Below are 17,211 nucleotides of genomic sequence, written 5' to 3'. Positions count from 1 at the left end.
TTGTCTTTCTCAGACTGACTTATTTCACTTAGCATAATACACTCTAGCTCTATCCACGTTGTTGCAAGTGGTAAGATTTCATTCTTTTTGATGGCTAATATTCCATTATATATATATATATATATATATATACACACACACACGCGTACATACACATATACACACATACCACATCTTTTTTTTTAAAGATTTTATTTGTTTGACAGAGAGACACAGCGAGAGAGGGAACACAAGCAGGGGGAGTGGGAGAGGGAGAAGCAGGGTCCCCGCTGAGCAGGGAGCCCAATGCAGGGCTTGATCCCAGGACCCTGGGACCATGACCTGAGTCAAAGGCAGAAGTTTAATGACCGAGCCACCCAGGCGCCCCATACCACATCTTTATCCATTCATCAGTCAATGGACATTTGGCCTCTTTACATAATCTGACTATTGTTGATAATGCTGCTTATAAACATTGGCGTTCATGTGCTCCTTTGAACCTGGATTTTTATACCCTTTTGGTAAATACCTAGAATTGCAATCGCTGGGTTGTAGGGTAGTCTATTTTTAACTTTTTGAGGAATCTCCATCCTGTTTTCCAGGGTGGCTGCACCAGTTTGCATTCCCACCAACAGTGTAGGAGGGTTCCCCTTTCTCTGCATCCTCCACAACATCTGTTGTTTCCTGTGTTGTTGATTTTAGCCATTCTGACAGGTGTGAGGTGCTATCTCATCACGGTTTTGATTTGTATTTCCCTGATGATGAGGATGTTGAACGTCTCTTCATGTGTCTGTCGGCCATCTGGATGTCTTCTTTGGAAAAATGTCTATTCCTGTATATCACTCTTCATATACATAAAGATGAAATGTATGCAAAGTAAATTGGCTAAGGTTGTCAAAGCCCTCTGACCGAAGACCACCAGGAACACTGCTGTTGTCAGAAAAAGTTAGGTTTATTTAACTTGCTTCCGTAAAGGAGAAACGTACCCTAGGGAAAACCCTCATGTGAGTCTCTTTAAATTCGGGCTTGCATTCCATGGTTCTGTGGAGGGATTAGGGAAGTGGGGAACCAGTTCTGGATTGAATGTTGTCAAAAAGCAGGGGCAACTTAGAGACTGGGTATCTTTTTTTTTTTTTAAAGATTTTATTTATTTTTTTGACAGAGAGAGACACAGCAAGAGAGGAGTGGGCGGAGTGGGAGAGGGAGCACGATGCGGGGCTCGATCCCAGGACCCTGGGATCACGACCTGAGCTGAAGGCAGACAATTTACAACTGAGCCCCACCCAGGTGCCCCGAGACTGGGTATCTTTATAACGTTCATCTAGGAGGCAGGAGGATGCAAGCAGGGCTGGAGTTACCTATGGTAAGGAAGCAGCAACCACTCAGAGTCATTTTTGTGGTCACCAAGGGGCCTCACCTATGTCTCATTCTGAGCGTGATTTATTTCTGCTGGTAACGTCATGGTCTGAATATCAGAAGGGCGATCCTGAACACTCTTGATATTCCTAAAAGTTCACAGTGATGTCCACTAAAGTATCCCCATTCCAAGGATGTTAAAACATAGAGAAAACACTCATCTTGGATTTGATGAAATAGGATTCTTGCTGTATTACCTTGGGCAAGTAATTTACCCCTTTAAGCCTCAACTTCCTGCTCTATAAAATGGGAACAATACAGTCTACCACATTAAGACTTATGAGGACACAGTGCCTGGTATAATATTGGGTGTATCACTCTGAGTCCAAGGGGGGAAATAGGAACCATTCTAAGTATGTAAAACAAAGAATTTAATGCAAGGTATTGGTGACGCTGGCGACAAGGGTGAGGAAGGGCTGAGTAGTCCCAACAGGGGACAGAGAGGCAACCCAGAGATTAGCAAACACAGGACACTCCCTACCACTCCTAAACCGGAGGGACAAATGGAGGAGATGGAATTAATGTAGCCTGGAAGTGAGGATCATCCCCCAGAAGTTGGAACCGAGGCAGCCTACCCAGCAAGAGCTGGAACCAAAGAGGAGCTTTATCTATGGCTGGAGACCTGCCCAAGCCCGAACAAGCGAGAGAAAGAGAAGAAACACACTGGCTTTATCCTTCCTCCTATCTTCCAGTCTCCTGCCACTGTCTCCCATTGGCCAAACCCAGACCTGAGGGCCCCAGTCCTAGGAGCCTAAGGATCTGCACCGTGCAGGGCAGTAGAGCGAGAGCAGAAGGTCAAGGAAGGGATCCCTGCAAAGGTTACCGGGTGATCCTGAGATAGAAATGATTGAAACCAGCTTGGTAATCCCTTTATCTGTAAAACCTTTAAAGTACTGGATACACTTGAAAGTAACAAAATTATTCACTTAAAGACCTAGGACAATCCAGATACCATAGGTCTTTTCTGCTCTCCAGCCCCCAACCCACTAGTTGGGGCCTGGAGAGTTCCCATCTGCTCTCCAGCCCCGAACCCACTACAGGCATTATTCTGAATTACTCCTGTGTCTGGTCTGATAGGGTAGCATTTTGAGATGGATTTCCAGTGTCAGACATTTTCTCAACAGAAACCTCAGGAGAGCTTCTACAGCAGGGGGAGATGCCCATTCTATGTCATGGAGGTAAAAGCTCACCTGGAGCAGGATTAGGATGTAGCAGTGTCATGGTAACTGGACTCTGGTCTCGGGGCTTTCAAGGATTTGTGTGCCCCTGGGGAGGCTCAAAATCTCTAGACTCACGTTTAAAAAAAAAAAAAAATGGAAATCAAAACCATCGGGGGTGGTTTGCCTGTGCCACATTCCACTTGGCTCTTCCATCTTCGCATCCCCTTATCCAGAAGGCTCCACAGTGTTTTCTGAGAAAGGATGAGGTCGTCTAAGGAAACAGATAACGTGCCCAAGGTCAAAGAGCTGCGAAATATCAGAAGGAATTCCGTCTCCCCCCTTCCCACGCCAAGGCCCTTCTCGCTGCCCAGCGAGTTCTGTTCCCGCCCGGGGCATCTCCTGGCGGAGGAAGGCTCGTTCAGGAAAGGCAAAGGCGACCCCCAGCAAAACCCCAGGGCACCTGGTAGCGCTCTCGACGCCCGCCAACGGGCCCGATCGGCAGCCCGCCGGGCCTGGGGGCTTCTCCGCCGGCCGGCAAGGCCCGCCTCCGCGCCGGAGGCCGGCCGGGAGCCCGCGGCCCTCCCCGCCGCCCTGCGGGTTCCCGGGAGGCTAACGGAGCCGCGTGCCCGGGGCGGGGCCACGCGCGATTGGCCGCGCGAGGTCGGGGGCGGGCCCGCGGCGGGCCGGCCGGGCGGGCGCCGACAATGAGCCTCCATAAAAGGGAGCGGCGGGGGCTTGGGGCCCCGGATTGAGCCCTCCCCGCCCGGGGTCCCGACGCGCTCGGTCTCGGGGAGGCCCGGACGCGCCCGTCGCAGGCCGGGCGGTGAGCGGCGGGCGGCGGGGAGGGGGCTGTGCAGGGCGGGAGGCGGCCCCTGGCTGCGCGCCCGGCCCCCAGCGTCGGGTCACCGCGATACCCCCCCCCATAGACACCGGCCGCACCATGGCCCTAAAGGCCGAGGGCGCCGCGCTCGACTGCTTCGAGGTGACGCTCAAATGCGAGGAAGGGGAGGACGAGGAGGAGGCCATGGTGGTGGCCGTAATTCCGCGGCCCGAGCCGATGCTCAGAGGTGAGGATGGAAGGGGACCCCACTTCCGCGTCACGGTCCGGGCCCGGGCGCCCCCTCCCCCTCCGCAGTCAGGGGCTCCAGCGTCCCCTCCCCCTCCGGCCTGGGACCCGGGCGCCCCCTCCCCCTCCCCCTCCGGCCTGGGGCCCGGGCGCGCTCTCGCTCCGCCCCTTCCAGGGTTTGGAATCTCGGGCCTCCCCGAATTCCCTCTCCCCCGCCCCCGTCTGGGGTCTGGAGCCTTCGATCCACACCCGGCGCGCTCCGGATCTTCCGGTGCCCGAGCGTCCCCTCTCCCGGGCCCCGCACCGGCGGCCGCGGTCTCCCGCCCCGCGGAGACGGAGGCTGGCGCAGGGGCCAAGCTGTGTTTTAGGCCGAGGGGCAGCAAGGCCTCTGGGCGCGGCAGCCTGGTGTCCGGAGAGATCGGAGAATGCCGCCCGCCAAGAGGAGGATTTTCAGGGCCCTCTACGCAGAAACCTTTCCTGCCCCCCAGCTCCCCTTGCATCCCCGGCCTTCCACTTGCGTAAGCCACAGGTGTCAGATTCTAGCGCTTCGGGGGTGAGTGGGATGGCATACAGCATACTCCGTTTCGGAAGAGAAGTGTTTGCTAGGGGTATCCTCTGCCACGCTGGAAGGAGATGGGCCTTTGGAAGGGATTCGAGGAACAATCTGGGAACATTTGTCTTCCCCTCCCCCGTTACCAATTTCTTGAGTCCGCAGGACCTTGCAGACCATTAGAAAACAAAGGGCCTTCTTAGTGGAAAACTTAATACTCATGAAAATGCCAGAAAATTTTTCACGGAAATGCAAATATCTTTTTATTCTCAAATACCTCTTCCCGTAGGGGGGATTGTACCCCAAAGAGGTTGAGAGCAAGGCCATTTATTTAACCTCAGCAGCGCGCGCTATCTCCCTGCACTGCCTCTCATCCTCTCTGGAATTTGGAGAGCTATAAAACAAGTTAGGGAAATAAAGGCTGCTACCCTTCTCAGAGCTTTGCATCCGACAGAGGTTCTTTCCCTACTTGTGCTAGTATTTACTGAGTGCTGGATGCCAGGCTGTCTCAGTTAATCCTCTCAACAACCCTGCAAGAGAGGCCCTATTCCCCATTAGGGATGAGGAAACAGAAGTCCAGAGAAGGTAATTCATTCAACAGGTCTTCATTAGGCACCTACTGTAAGCCAGGCAGTTTTAGGCTGGGCGTGCTAATGGCCATAAACAAAGATGAAACATCCCTTCTGGAATATATGTATATAAATGAATGACCAAGGACAAATATAATCAAATGCATAGGGTGTCAGGTGCCGATATGTGGTTCAGAGAACACCAGAGCAAAGGGAGGAGAAGAGAGGGGGGTGTTTTATTTGGAATATCAGGTGGTCAGGAAAGACTTCTCTAATGTGGATTTTGAGCACAGACCCAAAGGACACGAGAGAATGGAACTTGTGGGTAATGGGAGGGAAAGCATTTTAGGCAGAGAGAATAGCAAGTATAAATGTCTTGAAGCAGAAGCTTTTTGAAAGATTTGGGGTAAGTGGGGAAAGGATAAATTCTTGATATATTCTTGATAAATTCTTTGGCCTGGGCATCCAGAAGGACAGGCCTCCCACGAAACAGACAAGAGGGCTAGGGTGCAGGCGTGTGCAGGTCGGGAGTTAGGGTTTGAACGGGGTGAGTTTGACATGCCTGTGACACGTTCAAGGGCCATGACCAGATAGGCATCAGACACGTGTGTTTAGATGCAGGGGAGAGTCTGGCTGGAGGTAGAAATACGGGAGTCGTCAGCAGGCAGGCAACGGGAGGAGACCGTCAGAGGAAGGAGGCAGACAGAAGAGGTCTAAGAACGGAGCTGTGGAACCCTCTCCGGTGACTGCAGGTTGGAGATGGAGTCGGTCCCTCATCAGAGATTTCTGAATGCCGCTACCTGCCAGGCGCTGTTCTTGAGGCTGGGGGTCGAGGTGTGGACGATCAAAAGTCAGGCTGTGCCGGAGCCTGCCATGCAGCGGGGAGACACGGGGCACAAGTGACACCGTGTTAGGCCTGGTGGCGGTGTGAGCTAAGGAGGATACGAGGGGGGAAGGGGAATGGGGTGCCCCGCTTTCTGCAGGGGGGGCAGAGAAAGCCGTTGGAAGAAGATGGTTCTTCAGCTACGCCCTGAAAGAAGTGAGAGAGCTTTGAGAATAGATGAGAGGAACCAGCACGCGTGACCCCAAGAGAGCCCCAGGGAAGTAAGAGACGAACCAATGGGAGATGGTGCCTAGAAGCCGAGCGACAAAAATCAAGATGGAAGAAGTGATGAGTCAAATGATGAAGTTTAAGAACTGACCACCGGGTTTGACATCGGTGACCCTGGCGAGAGCTGTTTTGGAGGAATGGTGGGAAAGAAAGTCTGACGGCAACCAAGAGGTCAAGGGTCCGGTCACGTGAGAGATAGGTATAGCCCAGCCTGGGACCTGGATCTTCTGAGTCCTGACCAGTTCTCAGGCTCATTTTAAATGCCACCTCCCCATCAGTTCCTAGGCATTAGCCCCCCCCCCCCCATTTTTATTTCATCTTCGCAGGTGAGAGAGAGGGGTGGCCATGAGAGATCAGAGAGACTCCGCAGAAACACTGAGCTGCCAGGCTGTGTGGGTCTCAGCCTGCCTTCTTTGTCGAGTTGGAAAGGGTTCCTGCCCTGCCAGAGTTTGTGGTCCAGGCGCACAAAGCAGATGCCAGGCAGACCCTTGGGCATGAGATCACACCTGCAGTTTCTCTGGGAGATGGGAAACAGATTGTGTCGGGGTGTGGTGGCCTGTTAAAGGGGCCTCGCCGGATGGAGAAACAGACATGCCCGTCATTCGCTGACTGAAGGCTCACTGAGCATCTCCTGCGTGCCAGGCCCTGTGGGGACGATAGATGATCACACGTACCATTCTTGTTCTCAAGAAAGTATGCAGTGTGGCCTGGAAGTCAGATGTGGATATAATCCCCTGCCAGGGGTGGGAGGTCAGAAAGGCTTCCCAGGAGTGACGATGTGAGCGGAGCCACGAAGGAAGTATAGGAATTTATCGGACTGATCAGGATGGTCTGGACGGACATGCCAAGACTGAAGACCTGCAAAAACACAGCTTGTCGGAAAAGCATGTGGACCTGTGGTCCGAGCCCAGATTGAGAGGAGATAGGGAGATAGTGGGATGCCCAGGCACACAGCGTCTCATGGGCTGCAGGGGAAGGGAGAGAAAGACTTTCGGTGGCAATGTTCCTCCCTCCGCCCCCCCCAGCACTCCACCCAGTTTGGGGAATCAAGTTGTAAGTATTCTAGGTCGTGGGCACCTTTACTGCTAACATGTCCTGCACCTCTCCCTCTGTAGTGGCCCAACAGGAGAAGACCCCACCGCCTAGGCCCAACCTGCTGGAGGCGGGTGGCGATGGCTGTGAGGAGCCCAAGCAGCAGGTGTCTTGGGAGCAGGAGTTCCTGGTGGGAAACAGCCCAGGAGGCAGCGGGCGGGCACTGTGCATGGTGTGTGGGGCCGAAATCCGGTCCCCCTCTGCAGACACGGCGCGCATGCACATCCTGGAACAGCATCCTCACACCCTGGACCTGAGCCCTTCAGAGAAGAGCAATATCCTGGAGGCCTGGAGTGAGGGGGTGGCCCTTTTGCAAGACATCAGAGCTGAGCAGCCTTCTTCACCCACCTCAGGTAGGGATGGTGGGGGAGGGGGGGCGGTAGGGGTGGAGGATGGAGGGAAAAGTCGACCTCTCGGAGGACTTGGAGCTCACTGGGTGTTTGCCCTCTTCAGACTCAGGCCAGGATGTCGAAGCTGACCCGGACTCCGACCCAGACCCTGCCAAAATGCCAGCAGAGATTGTCGTTCTCCTCGACTCTGAGGACAACCCATCTCTCCCGAAAAGGAGCCGGCCCAGAGGACTCCGCCCCCTCGAGCTTCCTGGTCAGTCTTCTGGAAGCCCTTGAGGCTGAGCTGGGGAGAGGCGAACATGCGCCCTGTGTTCTGTGTGGAGAGAGGCTGTGGGGCTCAGGCGTGGCCCCTTTAAAAGGTCTGGGGTCTTCTCATTCCGCAGCTGCTCCTGCCTCAGAGCCAGGAAATAGGAAGCCCCGTGGTCAGAGATGGAAGGAGCCCCCTGGGGAAGAGCCGGTCAGAAAGAAAAGAGGCAGACCCATGACCAAAAACTTGGACCTGGACCCAGACCCTGACCCAGGTGAGAGGGAGGCCCATGCAGGTTGTGGGCATGGGCTCCGGCTGCAGTGCTCCTAGAGGAAAGCCAAGCAGGGGAGGGGGGTTGGTCCAGGCCCTTGGATTCTGGCTTCAGTGAGGATAGACAGCTCAGCCTCCCAGACTCACAGGTCCATCTTGTCCTTCCTTCCAGACCCCCCGTCGCCCGGCTCACCCACGGAGACTTTTGCTGCTCCTGCTGAGGTCCGACACTTCACTGACGGCAGCTTCCCGCCGGGCTTCGTCCTCCAGCTCTTCTCCCACACCCAGCTCAGGGCCTCAGACAGCAAGGACTCACCCAGAGAGGGGAGAGCTGCAGAAGGAGGCCTTCCCCAGCCGGAAAGCCCCTCTCCAGGTGAGCTCCTGAGAGGGGACGACAAGGGAGGGTCAGGCAGGCTGCATCCCTGGGGTCTGGCCTCCTCGAGGCTGCTCTGCAGCAGAGCCCAGGGTAGAGGTGGTTAGCACTCGGGTCCCCTGAGAGACGGGGCCAAGGACAGGCAGACTTGAATGACAGGGACTGGCCAGAAAGCTGAGCTGCTAACGAATTGGTCGTTAGGTTGGGCTAGGCCAGTGCTCCCCAAAACCAGACACCCAGCACCACACTTAAGGCTGAGTCCACCTGATACCTGAGGTGCCCAGCTCACCCTTTTGGAGCAAGGGCCTTAACAGACCCGTGGTGAACTCAACAGGCACCTCCGTGGAGAAAGCAGTCCAGTGACTTGTCTAATGATAGCAGTAAGCGCTTGCGTTTGTATTGTGTTTAACTGATTTCCAGAAACTTCTATACATGGTTCATCCGGCCTTTAGAATAAAGTCTGTTTTCTGCAGGGGAGAAGGAAGTGGGAAGGTTGAGTCTCAGAGCTGAGTACTCCTTCCCTTGATCCTTGTATTCATTTCCTGTGGCTGCTATAACAAGTTAGTGGCTTACAAGAACACGCTTTATTCCTTCTCAGTTCCAGAGGTCAGAGGTCAGGAATGGGCCTCACTGAGCTAAAATCTGGATGTGGGCAGGATCGTGTTCCTTTCTGAAGGCTTTGGGGGCAGGGGTGAGGGGTGTCCATTTTCTTGTCCTGCCAGCTTCTTAGAAGCTGCGTGCATTCCTTGGGTTTTGGTCTCCTTCCGTCTTCAAAGCCGGCAGCCTCCAGGAGAGTCCTTCTGAGGATGCTATCTTTGGCCTGACTCTTCTGCCTCCCTCTTCCCCACTGGGACCCTTGGGATTACATGGAGCCCACCCAGATCATCCAGGACAATCTCTTTAGTTTGAAGTCAGCTGATTAATCAGCAACATTAATTCTATCTGTACCCTTAATTCTTCCTTGTCATATAACATAACCACAGTCACAGATCCTGGGGATGAGGGTATGGACATCTTTAGGCAACACAGTCACATAGCCAAGCAGTGGCAGAATTCAGATTAGACCAGAATGCATTCTGGGAGGGCAGAGGCTGAGCCTGGTTCCTCTTCATCTCTCCATGCCAGGCATCTCGGGCTCGGGAAATGGCTCTTGAAGGAGTAACCGAGTGACACACGGCACCTTGTCCCGGCCTGTCTGAAATGTGCGTTCGGAGTTAGAGCCCAGGGAAAGATAGCACGGGAGGTACCAGGGGCTCCCCAGAGCAGGGCTCTCAAAAAGGAGGTAGGCTTTTTGCATAAAGAAAAAAGCAAATGTGCGCCGTCTCCTGCCCCCCTCCACCAGTGGTGAGCGCTGTTAATAGTTCAGTTTGTATCCTTGAGACCTTCTGCAAAGCTCGGTGTGTGCGTGTGTATGTGCACACGTGCACTTTCGCTTAATCATATTTTACCAAAACGGGCTCCGCTTTTTCTCCCCTTGAGGCAGGCGTCAGCCCTTCCCGTAGATCACCGGTTTTAACTGTCTCAAGTTTCACCTTGAGCCACATTCCAGTCCTGCCTCTCCGAGAACAGTGCGCTCTGCTTGGACTTGAGCATTCCCCAAGCTTCCTCGTTGTCTTCGGTGTCTTACTGCTCTAAATGGCTAACTGCTTCCACTGTTTAATGGGTCTTCTGGTTTCATTCTCGAAAGGGAGCCTTCATTTTGAGTCCTGGGATACCCTGTGCCCAAATTCCACCTATCTGGAGTGGTGAGTAGCTGAGAAGAAGTCCCTGAGATCTCGGGTCCCTTTGGGGTGCATGGGCAAAGTCTGAGGCCTTAGGGTTCACCAGTCTGATTGACATGAGAGGGTTTTTCTCAGCAGGGGCAGGATCTAGGGAGCTAGGAGGTGGCTGGAACCCACAGTGGCTCAGCCCCGAGGGAAGCACTCTGGAAGATGATATGAGTGAGGACAGAGTAGAGTTTCTTTGTCCCCAAGAAATTTACTGTCTGTTTGGGGGTACAGGTCGGGGGCAGTGACGCAGCCACCCGAGTTCTGTGCAGGGCAAAGGCTCCGGAGCGTGGTCGCAGACTGTTTCAGGATCCCAGAGTTTGGACAGATTTCTCAAGACCCTGTGAGGCTTCAACCAGAATGTCTTCATGTTGGGTTGCTTTATGTATTGAGGTTCTTGGAAGATTTTGAGTAAAGCTTCTATCCTTTAAAAAAGTTTAAAAGTCAAGGATTTGGAAGTTGGAAAAGGTCACTGTGGTGAAGTCAGCTGAGTTGATGGATATGAGTGTGAAGCAGAGAAGACTTTCTGGAACTTTCCAAGGGCCTTGCAGAACGAGGGTGGGGAGGTGTCCAAGCCAGGAGAGAAGGTGAGCCTTGAGGACCCCATTCACAAATCATGAGACAGAGAGCCTCTTGGTCTTGCTACTATTTAATTTGAGTAAGACCTAGAGAGCCGGCTCTTAGGATATCCTCAGCCAGGCTCAGTATGTTTCCAGGCTGGACCAAGGAAAACGTGTGTGTGTGTGCATGTGTGAGCTTCGCAAGGGGCAGGGTCTTTGTTTTGTGGACTGCTGTATCCTCAGCACCCGGTACCATGCCTGCCACAGAGAAAGCCCTCCGTAAAGATTTACTGAAAGAAGGGTGGATAGTGGCTACCTTCACTTGTCACGTGGTGGTGACATTTTCAGTCACCAATCAGAAACAAGCCTTAATGAGAAAGAAGAGAAAAAGACTCGGGCCCACTCTCTGGAGGTGTGTGCTTGTACACACGTACACAGATGTAGAGGAAGGGGGAATGGAGCTGGGGAAGCAGAGGGGCTTGGGCTTCCCAGGAGGGAGGGGGCCAGCCCTGGGTTTGGAGTGCAGAAGGGGCTCAGCTTGTCCCCAGACTGATAAATCCTCCTGGCCTGCTCTTTCACGGCCCTGGGGCTCTGACCACGCCTGCTTTCTGGAAGGGCCTCACATGTCAGGCTTCACTGTCCTGATGCTCCCGCACCCACCCTCACCTCCGCCCTCCGTACTCCCGGAAACAGTTGGTACGTCATTCTGTTGCTTTGAGCAGTCCCGAAGTCCATGAGCTCTTACCACGTGCTGAACTCTTTGAACGTCTTAGCGTGTCGCCACAACCACCATACACGGTATTAGGATTTCCATTTTGGAGATGAGGACACAGCCTCGGAGCGGGAAGGCACCTCTCTCAGGGCCCCTCACCTAGTAAACGACAGCCTGTGTGCGTCTCCACCTGTGCCCATCCCCCTCCAGCATCCAAGCCACATCCTCTGCCTTCTCTCTGCTGCTGGGGCTAAAACTGCTACTGGCAAAGCCTGTCCCCCGGCCACACACACTCCTCGCTGGAGCCCATCCCCCACCCGGCTGGCCACTCTCCTCTCTGGCCACCATCCGTATTTCCCTCTCCTCCAGATCTTACCCGGCAGCCTACGCAAAGCTGTGGTTTCTCCCTTCTTGACCCCTCATGCCTCCCTAGCCACTGTCCCATGTGTCCCCAAGCCTTTTCAGCGAGGCTGGAGAGCATTTTCTGCACTAAGTGGCCCTCCCCTCGCTGGGAGCCACTTCAGTCGTCCCATCCCCCCACCGCATGCTAAAATTGCTTGTTTGGCAGGGTTACCTTTGACTTGCCTAAAATGAAAATCCAGCGGTCAGTTCTCAGTGCTTGTCTTTCCCCAATGTGACCATAACTGTGACATCGCCCTCCCTCCTTCCTGGAATCACTCTCCGTCTTGGGGCTCCTCAAGCCACTGGCCGGGCCTCCCTCCAGCTTCACTGGCTGTTCTGTTTCTCCGGCCCGTCCTTTCACACACGACTCCCTGAATCAGATCGGACAGTTGTCTCTCTTTTTTTTCTCGAATGTAAGCTGCTTCAGGTCAGGATGTGTGTCTCTTTCATTTCCTGTGATCTCCCCAGCGCCTGTTACGGGGTCCAGGTGCTGCTTACGTGTTCGGTGAGGGACTGGATGCCTCAACCCTGGGGCAAGACCTTCTTCACTCCTGGAGCGACCCAGTCCGAGTTCATGTGCGCCCAGCTCCCACCCAGATTCCCCCTGGTTCCAGCCTCTCTTCCAGATGGCCATGTGACATATCTCTGGGTGTCCATAAGATCTGTCAAACGGGCTTATCCAGACTGAACCCCCACGTCCCCAGGCCCGCCCCGAGCCACTCTCCTCCTCCCCATTTCCATTGTGCACTTTGCTCAGGCTAAACCCTCAGTCGCCCTCTTCCCGTTTCCCAGACTCCACATCAAGCTCTCGGCAAATCGTGTTAGCCCCACCTCCAAGATTGGTTCAGAATTCACCCTCCTTTCACCCCCTCCACGGCGGCTACCCTGGTCCAAGCCGTCTCTTGCCTGGTTCCTTAATGGCCATCTCCCTGGCCTCCCAGCTTCTGGTCTTTGCCCACTCTGGTCTCCTCCCCTACGGTAGCCAGGGTCCCCGGTGCGAACCAAGTTGGATGCCGTCCCTGCTGGTTCCTGTCACGCTCCAGATAGAAAACCAGAGAGTCCTCCTGGCGACCGGGGATGCTCACCCCAGGATCCTGACTCTCCTAGCCCAGCCCGCCCGCTCTGCCCAGGCACTGCCTGCTGTTCCTGCAAGCACAGGCAGGCACCCCCGGGCGTCCGCGTTCGCCCTTCCTGCTGCCTGGAGTGCTGTTGCCCAGCCACCCGCATAGCGGACCCTCACTTTCTGTACGTCTTTGCTCACATACCCGCTCCATGAGGCCCTCCGTGCTCTCCTGCCCCCTTCCCTGGTGTGTTTTCTTATTTCACTTTGTTTCCGTCCATACGCAACACATCACGTCTTGTGTCCGTTCATCCTATCAGCTCCCGCCGCCGGATTGGGAGTTCCAGGAAGGCCGCGTGGAGTCTGCTCGCCCCTCTCTTAGGGCCCGGTTTTGCCTATTCTGAGCAGCTGCTCCCCACTGCTGAGGTGGACATCTGATCCCCAAGGGGTAGGTCCTGACCGGAGCGGAAGAGCCCCGTGAAGCTCGCAGGGCAGAGCTGGGATGCTAACCCAGGACTAGCCGTGCGGGGCTCTCGCCTTAGCCTCCGGAACCGTCTGTGAGCCCCTTGGTGGGCAAAGCTGTGTCTTACTTGGTTGGCGGGGGTTCCCCACTCCCACCACCAGTGTCCACCCAGGGCAGAAGCCCTCAGGCTAGGGCGCCCAGGAAGTTTTAGATGAAGCAGAGTGAGGTGAAGGGAAGAGCCGAGGGAGGTAGACAGCACTGAGCGTCTGTGTACCAAAATACGTGGGGGGGGAAGCCTGACTTACGCCTCCGGGGCTGTGACCTCATTTTCTGGTTGGTCGTGGTCCTGTGATGAACCAGGAGTGGAGCTTCCCGCTGTCCCTTGGGCTCCCCCTCATAACCAGGCCTTGGACTGTGGAAGTGAAGGCCTGGGAGTGGAGGTGCGGTTTGCAGAGGCCTTTGGGGGGCACCATCGTGGTGGGGGTCCGGAGGGCCCTGACTTCTGCTCTCTGCTCCCATCCCTGCCCAGCTCCCCCTCCGGGGCTTCGTGGGACACTGGATCTCCAGGTTATCCGCGTCCGGATGGAGGAGCCCCCGGCAGTCAGCCTCCTGCAAGACTGGTCCAAGCATCCCCAGGGCACCAAGAGTGTGGGAGCAGGTGACACCCCAAACTGGCCTGCGGTTCTGTCAGGCTCCAGCACCACTGTGGGGGGACAGCCAGAGGCAGGGAGTGGTGTATAGGTTCTCGCTTTCCTGGGGAGGGAGGGAGGGAGGAGGCAGGGTCCCCCTTTGGCTTATCACTCAGAGCTGCCCGGCTCGGCCACCTGATGGAGAGAGTAAAACCAGGTGCCAAGGCAGGATGGAGGAGAGGAAGGGGGGCAGCATCCACTGCTACGTGGGGGCCCTGGGAGGTGTCTACCCCTGGCAAGGCACAAGGCCATGCCCTGAGATGGGCAGGGCTGACCTCGGGGCTGTCATGTGGTAGGGCATTGAGCCTATGGAGAACACCTACCCCGATCCTTTCGCTGACCCAGATCTCTCTGTCCCCGCTCCTTTCCCCCCCTTAGCCCCCCTCCCCCATTCTCCCTTGGCACAGTGCCTTACACAAGAGGTGGTCACAATGGGGTTTGAACTGAGTCCCACTACCTCGGGGGACACCTCTCCTCCCCCACCTGTTCAGGCCCCTAAACCAGGAGGCCTCCATTACCTCTTCCCGCTCCATCCCTGCAGGAGGCCCAAGCAGCCCACCTGGGGGCTTTGTTCACTCCCTCCCTCCTTTTCACCTCTTTTCCTGTTGTATATATCTCCTTTGTTGACAATAAATTATTTTTTTTTATTAAGAGAGTTCCGTCTGGGCCATCATTGGGGGACGGGATTGGCTAGCAGGATATCCAGGTTCCTGGAGCAACCTTGAGGGGCAGGTGGGCTGACCGATGGTCCTGGGTGCGAGGGCAGAGCAGGGCCGGGACAGGGCATCGTTGGCCGGAGGACTGGGGCTGCCTCGGTGCCGGTCACAGAGGGATACCTTGGCCCTTCCCTGTGCCCTTGAAATGGGGTCAGAAACACCTTTTCTTGGACATCTTGTACTGTCTGACTCCCTTGGTAAGCATCTGTCCAAGAGAGGCTATGGCGGGGGGACAGGGGCGTTTCCACCCTAGTCACTGATCTTTCTAAAGTGAAATGGTTGTGGCCAGCCTGCGGGGTGGTGGGGGGAGACCTGCCTCCCCTCCCCAGCCCCAGGATGAGGCAGCGGCCCTGTGGCGCCTTACTCCAACCCACCCTCTCCTTGGCTTCATTAAACTCCTTCCTTTGCCCGGTTTCCCCATTTCCTGGACCAAGAGTTGGCCCCCTTTGGGTTTCTTCACCAGATCCCTTATCCTCCTAAACCAACGTCACAGGCCAAATCTCTGTGGCATTTTGTTTCTCTCCCATTGGTGAGAGGGGCACTGAAGAGGGGCATGGGGAGCTCCCTGTCAGACCCCAAACCCCACTGTCGCCTTTAGAATCCAGAGGCACGTGGAGCATTGGGACAGTCCAGCCCCCGCTCCGGAACTGCTTCACTGCTTCTGATAAGTTCTGTGCATCCAGGGATCGGTGAGGCCTCCAGAAGACTCTACAGGGGGAGCTCGCCTACAGCACTGACCCAGCCAGGTTTTGAAACTAACCAGAAAGCTCCTCTTTAACTCAGGAAGGATCTGGGCATGAGCACATGACACCGGGCCATGTGTTTCTCTGAGCCGGTGTGGGCCGGCTGTGGGTGATCTCCGCGTGGTTGCTTCCTGGGATGTGGTCCTGTCTCCCCGTCTGACAAGCTTGGGAGGAGTACAAGTCTGTGGGGCCCCAGTCGGGGGATTAGAAGGTATGGGTGTGGCACGTCGTGGAGAAAAGTCAGTAGACCCTGTGTCTAGGGTGGCTTCCCCAGTGTGTGACAGGTGGGCCACGGAACTCCCCTGGGTCTCCACCCCTGTTTCTGCAAACTTGTAAAACTTCCATGCCACTTAACAGGAAGGAGTAAATAAGGCTGCAAATCGGGCTTTGAAACACGAATGTGAATCATTGCTGGTGATTTCTTTCAGTCCTTCCAGTCGTGTGACTGTGTTTACATTTATGCCAATGTGCTTTTGAATCAACGTGGCTGTGTTGCTGGGTGTTTACAATTGAGAAAACATCTAAAGCGCGCTGTAAAATTGTGAAGTTCAATGCACCTTCTCTGCTGTTGATGTGATTGATGGCCAGCCCACTAGACTGTGAGCTCCTTTCGGGCAAGGACTGGGCTGCATTGACCTCGTTTTCCTAGGGCCCTGCTTGGGGCCTGGCACATCGTAGGTGCTCAATAAATGTTGGTCAAGTGCCCTCTTGGTGTGTCTTCCTGTGTGACATTTTCCCAGGGCAAGCCAGTCCCTGGAGTGCGCGCGGCTCCCCACACAGGGTTGGCGGCCACAGTGGCTGTGGGTGGCATGGCTACCCCCGACCTCATCCCCACATCTTGGTCGGCAGGGGTCTGCCCGGCCTCGGCCAGGACCCTAGGGACGATATGAGTGTGTGGGGCTGGGAGCTCCCAGTGGGCACCTCTGGGAGCTCCCAGTGGGCTTCCAGGGAGAGGTGGGGAGAGGAGCCAGGGCATGACTCCACCCCGAGTGTAGAAGTTTCCGAGCGTCGGTGACTCAGTGCTTGGGGGGGCATGTGTGTGTCTCCCCGCCATCTCCCCCAACCCCAGACCAGGTGCTGCTGCAGCCGTTTGCCCAAACACCAAGGAAGCCTCCCCCGCTACCGGTGCCCTGGGGCTGGTGATGGCAACTCTCTCCAGGTGTGATGCTGAGGCCCAATCACGACGTTGAGTGGAGGGGTGGGGGAAGAAGGGGCCACTGCCCCCAGCTCCCGATACCTTTACCTCTAGTCCCCTTTGCTCTCTGAACTGGGCCACCTCCTGCTCTTCCCAGCTTGCCCCCTCGGGGTCCAGGATGGGGAGATCTCTCTGGATACCAGCAATAGCTGTATAGTTCAAGCTGGTCCAAGACAAAGGAAGAAGCAGCCCCTTCCCTCCTCGAAGAGAAACTGACGTGTGTACCAGTGTGGTTGGGAAGAGGAGACACTGGCTGGGCCCTGTGTGGTACCCTAGCTGCATCGCTGGTCTGGTCCAGACTCTGTCGCTCCTGCGGTCTGACCCCCCCCCCCCCCCCAGACTCTGCCGCTCCTGCGGTCTGACCCCCCCGCCCCACGGAAGATCTAGCCGTTGCCCCTCCCGCCTGCTCACAGCTGGGTAGCTGTGTGGCTCACATGAGACTGTGTAGAGTCCTCACACCCCCGAGGTGTGGTGGAAGGATGGGGAGCTGGAGTGGGCGAGCATCTGTGATGGGACCGCAGCCTCTCTGTGTCACCCCACCGGCCACCGGCCCTCATGGGAGAAAACAGCACAGGACTTTGGTCTCCCCAGCAGTGCCGTCAGTGCCTCCGGTCTCCTCAGACCCCACATCTGGGTGGCCCGAGGAAGCAGGAGCAGCAGGGTAGCAGGGGGCTGGAGCAACTACCCTGCAGGCTCAGATTCCACAAACATGACTGAAGGCC

At 55.7% G+C, this 17,211-nt stretch overlaps 1 protein-coding gene and 1 long non-coding RNA gene across 4 annotated transcripts; one reads left to right on the top strand and one right to left on the bottom strand.

Annotated features, from left to right (window-relative positions):
• Window positions 1–243: 243 nt before the first annotated feature.
• Window positions 244–3,167, bottom strand: LOC141370955 (uncharacterized). The gene is made up of 3 exons (XR_012375479.1): window positions 3,016–3,167; window positions 2,586–2,826; window positions 244–909 (listed from the first exon to the last, which is right to left on the bottom strand). It is a non-coding gene; the product is annotated as an uncharacterized lncRNA (long non-coding RNA).
• Window positions 3,168–3,242: 75 nt separating this feature from the next.
• SPINDOC (spindlin interactor and repressor of chromatin binding) lies at window positions 3,243–14,502 on the top strand. Of its 3 annotated transcripts, none has more exons than XM_073883548.1 (7): window positions 3,243–3,378; window positions 3,482–3,622; window positions 6,967–7,296; window positions 7,397–7,546; window positions 7,677–7,814; window positions 7,983–8,183; window positions 13,676–14,502. In XM_073883548.1, exons 2-7 carry the CDS (start codon window positions 3,496–3,498, stop codon window positions 13,885–13,887), a joined length of 1,158 nt encoding a protein of 385 aa, XP_073739649.1. In that variant the 5' UTR covers window positions 3,243–3,378; window positions 3,482–3,495; the 3' UTR covers window positions 13,888–14,502. The 3 variants fall into 3 exon arrangements, 2 of the variants coding, with proteins under 2 accessions (XP_073739649.1, XP_025735143.1); XR_003209739.2 differs by adding an exon at window positions 13,004–13,131 and having other exon boundaries at window positions 3,292–3,622; window positions 13,676–13,808; XM_025879358.2 differs by having other exon boundaries at window positions 3,300–3,622.
• The last annotated feature ends 2,709 nt before the right edge of the window (window positions 14,503–17,211 follow it).

Source organism: Callorhinus ursinus, unplaced genomic scaffold (genome assembly GCF_003265705.2).
Source record: "Callorhinus ursinus isolate GAN/ISIS: 27379988/994484 unplaced genomic scaffold, GSC_fseal_2.0 scaffold51, whole genome shotgun sequence".
Taxonomy (NCBI): domain Eukaryota; kingdom Metazoa; phylum Chordata; class Mammalia; order Carnivora; family Otariidae; genus Callorhinus; species Callorhinus ursinus.
This window is presented reverse-complemented; position numbering and strand designations above follow the sequence as displayed.

Bases quoted from the DNA above. Each gene is read 5' to 3' on its own strand.
- SPINDOC (XM_073883548.1), top strand. From the start codon at position 3,496: ATGGCCCTAAAGGCCGAGGGCGCCGCGCTCGACTGCTTCGAGGTGACG. The intron at 7,547-7,676 runs GTCAGTCTTCTG...CTCATTCCGCAG, and splicing joins CCGCCCCCTCGAGCTTCCTG to CTGCTCCTGCCTCAGAGCCA. The intron at 8,184-13,675 runs GTGAGCTCCTGA...ATCCCTGCCCAG, and splicing joins GCCGGAAAGCCCCTCTCCAG to CTCCCCCTCCGGGGCTTCGT.